General features: G+C 36.2%; 1 protein-coding gene across 1 annotated transcript; it reads right to left on the minus strand.

Moving 5' to 3' along the window:
* Positions 1-2576: 2576 nt before the first annotated feature.
* On the minus strand, positions 2577-7667 carry LOC125189800 (protein FAR1-RELATED SEQUENCE 5-like). Its single transcript, XM_089059096.1, has 6 exons — positions 7619-7667; positions 7484-7546; positions 6635-6930; positions 6167-6522; positions 4848-5525; positions 2577-3048 (listed from the first exon to the last, which is right to left on the minus strand). Exons 1-6 carry the CDS (start codon positions 7665-7667, stop codon positions 2577-2579), a joined length of 1914 nt encoding a protein of 637 aa, XP_088915222.1.
* Between the last annotated feature and the right edge of the window lie 1359 nt (positions 7668-9026).

The following is a 9026-nucleotide window of genomic DNA, read 5'->3' on the forward strand; positions in this document are numbered from 1 at the left end:
TTGTGGGTCGAGAACTTAAAACTACTGGGTCTGAGAGATAGGAAAAACTTTACTCTACCTACTGGGTCTAAGAAATGAGAACGTACGGAACATGCATGACTTTAGAGAAACGAGATGTTTTAAAATTCTAAGACAACTGGAGTTAACTTAACTAGACGGACTTTCCTAATTTGGACAGACAAGTATATAGCGAAAAGTGGGGACAAGTTTCCTTAGACTACCAGGGTCTGGAAAAGCATGCAGAAAAGTAAAAAGACAAAGCAGATAGTACTGACAGGGTCTGGAGAACATGCAGAAAAAGCAAAGTACATGTGCAGAAAGTACTGACAAAAGCAGATCTGGTTCTAACTACCAACAACTTCATCTTCTTCGGGAATCAAACGAGAATAGCAGATAAAACAGAGTATTAAACAACATGAAAACAGAGCAAACTTCAGATCTAAACTTAAAATGAGAAATTAAAGCCTAAACTAACAGATCTACGCTACTGGACCTAAAGGATGCAGAAACAGAATGTAAATAGCCATGATCATGCAAACGTAAACAGAAAACATCAGATCTACGAAACTCCAACTCAAATCCACCACGATTCAACAAATCCAGACATCTCCATCAACAAACCAATAGATTTCAGCTCCAAACATCCAACAATAAACAAGAACGAAAGTAAAAGGTAAGAAATAAACATCAACTCGGCGAGATCCAACAAAAACTAACATAAACTTCCATAATAACGAGAAATAGGTTCAAATCCAGTAGATCAAAGCAAAAAACTAGAGTTACGAAACTTAAAAACCAACAAGTACTTGAAACGAAAACAAACTAAACAAAGCAAAATAAAGATTGTTTCTTCGCCTTCACAAGGCGGTGTTACACAACAGCAAAATAACGATGAGAACCACGGTGGCCAGAATCACTCCATCTCCAAGTGCGCAACAGGTGAAATGAGAAATTTTGAAGTGTGGAACTAAGGCATGGAACGAAAGCTTGAGCTGAGAGTGTGTAGAAGTGTTGTCTTGTTCTTCAAGGTTGAGCTCTTTATATATGTGAGGCTCTGATCCCTAGGGTATCCCTCTGGTAATTAGACGCTTTTGCCCTTGAATAAGACTCTTTAATATAATCTGCTCTTGCTCCATTCTGCTCCTGTCGCCAACTTTTAATTCTCCCAGGTCCGAACGACGACTTCTGATTTTTAGTTCAATTCCATCTCTTTTGCATCTGCCAGGTCAGGTTACAACAACTCCTAGGTCCGACAGATTTACTACGCACTTGATCTCATAAACACATATTAGCGCCCCAAATGCACAGAATTTTAACCCAAAACCAATTCATGAAACGAACCTTATCACTTACCCTTTTTTTTCTTGCTTGCAGTCTTCCTTGTTTATACTGCTGTTGGAGGAAAGCAAGTGTGTTAGCTTTGGCGGATGTTGAGGAAAGCTACAACTGAAGTGCTGGAATTCAAGTGAAAAATAAATGGAGTTACAGAAGATATAGGCGCGTATGCTATGCGCCATATGGAGACGTATATGGGGACAAAGGTTAAAGATTGGAAGTACGACCTTACCAACAAGCCATCGAAGGCATTCCAATTGCTCCGTGCGAAATTCGTTACAGCTATGATTTATAGTAACGAAAACAAGGTCATTGATTACATGATGAGAACAACAACAAGCCACATGAATGAGGCACAAAGTAAAGGAACCGTTAATGTTGAAAAGATGGTGGCAAATTTCCCAAAACCTTGAATGATGAATTACATTGATTTTGAAAAGTGACAATATCTTTGTTCTGATTAGAATTTGTTTTGAATATTAGTTAGTTTTGGTTTAAGGGTTTTTTTGTTTTAAAATTTTGTTATTCGTTTTTTTGTTCTTTTCTTTATGGCGAAATATGTTCGAACAGTTGAAATTAGGAAAGCAAAATAAATTAATGCAATACCAACCAAGCAAATCCGTAAACATAATCAAGCATTAAATTTAATGTTACCAAGCATTTGGTTATAAGTACCGTCTACAACATTCTACTAACAAAAGTATTCATTCGCATCTATCAGCAACTAAATCGATATTAACATGCAAGCCTGTATATGCAAGCAGATGCTTACAGTAAATCCAAGCAAAACCATAAACATTAACAAGTAATAAAGTAAAATATGTTTGAACACTAATTAGGAAAGCAAAATAAAGTGCTGCAATATCAACCAAGGAAATCCATAAACATAATAAAGCATTAAATTTAATGTAACCAAGCATTTGGTTATAAGTACTGTCTACAACATTCTACTAACAAAAGTTTTCATTTGGATCTACCGGCAACTAAAGCGATATTAACACGCAATCCTATATATGCAAGCAGTTGCTTATATTAAATCCAAGCAAAACCATAAACATTAACAAGCAATAAATTTAATGTGTCCAAGCAATCTAAGTGAATCCATAAGCTTAACCAAACAGTAAATGAATATATCCCATCAATTGGTAATAAGTTCTGCAACTGAAATACAGTGGATAGTAATTAAAATGATTTAACATAGCCAAATGTAGTAAGAAGGCACCGTAGAAGTACAGTCTCATTTAATGTTTTTGTCTTCCACAATTCTTAGCGTCGTGGTGACCCACCTCTCCACATTCCCCACACTTACGCTTAGGCTTGCTTTGCAATGTAATAGCCTTCTCTCTTGCCGACACGATACGGCTGCCCGAATCATTGCAGGAACCTCTCGTCCTCACCACTTTTGGAGGATGAACTTCTACTACATCTGGTCTTCCAATGAAATAGAAATCATCAACTGTTTTCCTCTTCTCCACATAACGCAAAACTGTTGAGTCCGTCTCTATTCTTTTCCCAAAATCCTGCATTGCAGCTGAAAATGCTTCGATGGTTTCAACATCAACCTTTTGCATGTAACCAAAGAAGATATCTGCTACTTTATTATGTGCAAGTTGCTTGGCATCAACCGAAATTTCGCACACTTGCACAGGTTTGGATATACTTGACTTCAACCACCTCCCATTGTAGTACTTGTCAGGGATAACCTTGACACACCTATTCTTGAAAACCAAAAATATGTGGCTACAAAGAAATCCCTCCCTTCCGAACAGCTTGCATGAGCATGAATAAGAATCTTCGCTAATCAGATATGTTACTGTTGGGGTTTGTATACTAAAAGATGCTTCGAGCGTACATGCCTTTGTACAGTCAGCTTGTGCATGTATACGAGAAACGCCACGTCCACTTGTTTACCTATTTATGAGAATAAATAATATAATATAATGGTTTATTATTGAAATATAATAAACAAGTCTAAGGCTTTTTACTAAGAAGGTCAAGTAGGGAAATTCGATGAATCTCCTCATGAGTTTTCCAGTAGGGGACTTGGCCAGATCTAGTAAGAAGAAAAACGTATTCACAACCTAGATAGGCTTTGGCTACCTATTGGTACGGTTGCGGTGTTTGTGATAATTCTCTCTTACCTAAGATGAGATTAGTAACACCGGTGTGGTAAAGGACTGAAAGGATCTAATCCGAAATGTATTCTTTATTGCTATCTACTGAAAGAATATATTTCAGAAAGTTTAGTATTTTCTAGTCTATGATATTAATATCAATATTGTTTATTCAATCAAACGCCACTTTGACTTATCAATATGTGAGAGTTTGTACGTAACTCAAGTTCATGATATCTTGGGTGGTAGTAATTGAATAACATGAAGGTATTGGAATATTATTTCATAGAATTCGCGTGCCCAGTGTGGTATGATTAAATCCCTAAGGGGTGATCCCCAAGAGGTGTTTGAAAGAGGAATTTATTATTCAGAAAACTGCGCAGTTGGAATTTATTCCACGAATAATAAATAAAGTTTCAAACTAGAAAAACTCTTTGGAGAATTAATTTAATTCTAGTCACATAGCAGACAAAAGAATTAAATTGATGGATCAGGATAATCTTAAACGCGGGAAATATTATAAAATAAAATGGACCCAAGTTATTTGTAATTTGGTGATTTAAGTGGGAGTGCAATATTATTCTTTAGTGGAATAAAATAATATTCCATTGATAATATATTAAATCATGGGTCATTTGATTTAATTAGTAATTTATCTAATGGGTGAGCCCAACACTTGAGTCATTCCATGGATCCCCAACCTAGCCCAACAAGTCCATTATAAATAGTGATGAGATGTGGAAACCCCCTAGCACACCATTAATCACAACACTCCTCCCCTAAACCCTAGAAGCCGTCGCCGGCTCTCTCTCTCTCCTTGCCTCGGTTTTCGTGCCTTGGCACGTGGGAGAATTAGGATTTTGTTTTTGTTCTTGTTCTATTCTAATTCATAGGATTAGATCAAGACAATATCGAGTTTGTGATTGGGTTTCTCTAAATCTCATCAAGACTATTATTGATTATCTAAGATCCGCCCACACGGATGGAGAATCAAGGACTAGGGAATAGGTTGGAAGATTCACGGTCGATAAACCAAGGATCTCCAGGTGGTGCAGCTAGCAACTTCGATCCTATGATGGATCAAGATGAGGTAATAATCGAATCTACATCGAATATGCATGATTATGTGTTTATTTGATGTTTTACCTATAGATCTATGAATATTGCATGAAATTGGAGTCGAATGCATAATCACCTAAATAGATCCGTTGTAGGACCTGTTTGGTTTCCGTGTCTTCCGCTGCGGTAGTCCCAACAGTTACCACATATGATTTACCGTACAAGTCCTGTATAGTGGAGATCTCTGAAACATCATTTTTGCACACTCCATAAGTACTACAGTGGTGTAATGCATCCACTATCTCTTGTTTTACTCTTTTAAACATGCAATCTGTATACTTTGTCGCAACATGTTTCTCCAGAAGCAGGTCAGTGGAAAATGGGGGGATGATTGTTGAATCAACATAATCCAACTTAGAGCTAGAATTTCTCTGAGCAGCCAATGTGTGATCGAAGCACATAAGGAATTCCACAAGATTTGAGCGTGGCCTTGTAAATGTTTTGTAAAAACTATTCTCGCACTCTGATACAGACGTGGTCCTAATCAGCGACCCCATAGGAAAATCTCTGAAGAATGCAGGGACCCACATCCTTCTATTCTGGAACATTGTTACAAACCACTCCACATCAAGTAGCTCATAACGTTCCATTATCCCCATCCACGTCTCTTCAAATTCAACTGGCTCTAATACATCAGACCACACACACGCACTTATCTCTTTCTTCAAATCTTCATTTTCTAGCGATCTCCTTGGGACTTTGTCAGTAAGCTTTAGCGTGATGTGCCACATGCACCATCTATGCCTTGTACCCACCAAAACGTCCCGAATTGCGGCTCTCATCCCCCGATCTTGGTCTGTCACCATCATTGCAAGTGTCTTTCCCATAGTTTCTACAAAATGCTGGAACAACCAAGAATATGTTTCAGTACTCTCATCCGATAGCAACGCAGCTCCAAATGTTATATGTTTACCATGGTTTTCCTTCCCAGTGAACGGACAGAAGATCATGCAATACCTGTGAAGTAAGCGAATTGGGCTAAGCACTATGTAAATCTTTAATAAGCAAAGTAATAAACTTTGTCAAGCATTCTAGTATTCTACCAAAAAATATGCGATATACATAATAAGACAATAAAGTAATAAGCATTCAATGAAACTGGAGAGCAAAATAAAGTAATGCAATGCCAACCAAGCAAATGCATAAACATAATCAAGCATTAAAATAAATGTAACCAAGCATTTGGTTATAAGTACATTAACATTCTACTGACAAAAGTATTGATCGCGTGTACAGGCAACTAAAGCGATATTAACACCCCGAATCCCATATATCCAAGCAGTTGTTTATAAGTAAATCCTAGCAAAACCATAAACATTAACAAGCAACAAATTGAAAGCGTCCAAGCAATCTAAGCAAATACATAAACTTAATCAAATAGAAAATTGAAATGTATCGCATCAATTTGTTATAAGTACTATGTACAAAACCCAGTCTGAAAATTCCAATCTGATGCTTATAAGTTAAATTACGAAAAGCCATACACATAATCAAATTGGGCTAAGCACTATATAAATCTTTAATAAGCAAAGTAATAAACTTTGTCAAGCATTCTAGTATTTACAAAAAATTATGCAATATACATAATAAGACAATACCTGTTGGTGTTGTACGTGGCGTCGAACGAGACAACATCACCATACATGTGATAGTTTTTCTTCGATATTGCGTCGCACCAGAATAGTGCTCTCAACTCATTCTCGGACCCAAGCTCGTAGTGATAAGTGAAACCATCACATGTCTTCTTTCTCCTCGCCATTTCATCTAACATCATCTGTGCGTCGGACCTTTCAACATATGTTTTCAAACTATGCACAGCATTCCTAAGCTCAGTTACAGTGATTCCCACAGTGTCGTAACCCCCAAGAAATTCTTTTAGAAACTTGAAGGTCATGGAAGGCCCAATGTTTGCTTCCGTGCAATCCCATATGAATATCTTGTGTACCTCACTCAACTTACGATTTAAATGCATATACCGCCTAAGAGGAAGACCTATCATACTATGATTGTGTTCCTCCACAAACTCATGCACCGTATACCCAACAAAATTACCCACCACAACGTACCTCAAATGAGATTCTAGCCTTACAGTCACATCTTTTAGAGGTTCTTCTGCGCTTGGTAATAAATCCTTCACGTGGATGAATGTGATCCATTTCAATCCCATTCTTCAACCTTTGCCTATTGCAGACAATATATTGCCAAGTAACACACTCACGTGAAGATTTGATTCCACGTTTCCGGGTGTCGAAGCCAGCTTCACGAGCATAAGCATCGTAGAAAGCAATTCCGGCGTCCAAAGTGTTGAATTTCTTGCCAACGAATGGTTTTAGTTTGTCAGGGCACTCGGGGACACAAGCAGCTGCGTAGGATATAAAAAAGCAATAATATAAAAAGAACCAAGCAATAAATGGTATTACATCAAGCAAATTGGAGAGGCAAACTCACAGTTGAATTAAAGCACAACAAGCATTGTCATTCAAACAAAAAAGCAATACAATATATTTGTCTGTGCAATTGTTTGTCAATTAATAATTTTAGGCAAGCAATATGAGATACCGGAACACAACATATTTTTATCAATTAATTTAGCAAAAAAACATATTTAAGAAAGCAAATATATTTTATCAACTAAGCAATGCAAATGGATCAACATCAGAAAGCAACACAACATATTAATAACAGCGCTATCTGCTTTGTGACATGCTACACGATCTGTCAAAAATGAAATTTGCGACAACATATAATTCATTGCCGATTACAACTATGAAGATGCAAACTTGGTAGTTCACACATCAATGTCGTGAATTTGAGTTCATGTATAAAAAAAATACACTCCACAATTACATAAAGTTTAATCACATAGATAACCAACAAAATCTAAAAACATAATTACACGTAGAAATTATTCTTACCGTCTGCAAAATAGGTCATATTCGTATCAACGGGAACATCATTCTCCATGGATTGATTAACGACTGATAGACAGAAGTAACACAAAAATTGAGTACCCTCCTAAATTGACGAAAAATAAGGAAAGTGCCTCTTACCGTCTTCAAAATCAGTGAAATGGATATCAGCGGGAACATCATTCTCCATAGATTGAGTGAATATTGAAGGAAAAATTTCAGAGAAGATAATGGAAATAGCGCTTAAGATTAAAACAATCGCATACATTGAATATAGTTATCGCGATTTTTTGCTAGAGATTTCAGTGATAAATGCCGAAAATAGAAGAAAGAGAGAAGGAAGAAATCTCATGAATTGCGTTTCAGAAGAAACCGCTGCAAATGTGAATTCCAGAAATAGCCTTTAGCAATATTTTTATTCATTTTAATAACAAATCTAAACTGCCAGATGTAACTTTAAAATTGAATCTCACACCAAATTTAACGCTTAAGATTGGTGGCACAGTGTCACTGAAACTGGCGTTGTCATTCTAGCAATTCCCTATATATATATAGGGTCTTGTTAGGTTGAAATTATTTAGCTAAATTGAGAAATGAGATGCAATATGAGCCACTAATCCACAAGATTAACAAAATGTCAACAAATACCACATTATGTCAACAAGGGGGTATAATTGTAATTTCATTAATTAAAAAACTTAAAACATAAAAACGTATTTCAATCCAATTTCTTAAAACCTCTCTGCTGAAAAATCTTCAAATCTTCATACAATTCATACAATTCGAACCCCTTCAAAATCTGCAAAATCTCGCTGATCTTCAAAATTCAAACCGTAAACATTCAAACAGAGTTTTCTACAATGACGATAGAAGAGCAAAATCGAAAAGAATCGGTTGAAACATCGATTGAAGCTGAATTGGCTGAAGCAGCGATCGAAGAGAATAGGCATTCCAAATCGGCGACGGTTGAAGCGACTTCTTCAGGTTAAGAAATTGATTCAAATTTTAAGTATATTGCTTCGATTTTGGTGTATTAAAACACATCTGGATTTCGTTTTTTATGAATTCGATTCCTGCTAATTTTTTTTGTTGATTAGCGATGGTAGAATCAGAAGTTGTGGATGATTGAGAATTTGACATTTCTGCTAAATTTGACAAAAATAAATTCGTCGCAATTTACCTCCCAGAATTTGGGGCCGATCTGGTTGCGACATTGATGTGGAATTGTGGATGATTTCTCTGATTTTCCTTGATTTTGGGGGGATTTTCCTTATTCGATTTCATTAGTAGTATGATTTTGATGTGATTAATACTAGAATAATCAGTTTTCTTATAAATTCAATTTCTGATGATTTTTTTTGTTGATTAGCAATTGAAGAAGCGCAATTGAACATCAGAGAACATCAAGCATCACCTTCCAGTTAAGGACTTGTTTAAATTTTTAAGATTATTGACATTTTATTCAATAGCTATTGACATAGCTATAAAAGTATACATCTGTTAACATGATATTGTATATTGTTGACATAGTGTATGTTTGTTTGAATGG

This window comes from Salvia hispanica, chromosome 5 (assembly GCF_029641045.1).
Source record: "Salvia hispanica isolate PSC_SH4W2 chromosome 5, Shi_PSC_v1, whole genome shotgun sequence".
In the NCBI taxonomy this organism is placed as follows: domain Eukaryota; kingdom Viridiplantae; phylum Streptophyta; class Magnoliopsida; order Lamiales; family Lamiaceae; genus Salvia; species Salvia hispanica.

Coding starts and splice junctions, on each gene's coding strand:
- LOC125189800 (XM_089059096.1), bottom strand. CDS start 7,667: ATGGAGAATGATGTTCCCGCTGATATCCATTTCACTGATTTTGAAGAC. Junction 5,526..6,166: donor GCCACGTACAACACCAACAG/GTATTGTCTTAT, acceptor CTTACTTCACAG/GTATTGCATGATCTTCTGTC. Junction 3,049..4,847: donor GAGAAACATGTTGCGACAAA/GTATACAGATTG, acceptor TTTCAAGAATAG/GTGTGTCAAGGTTATCCCTG.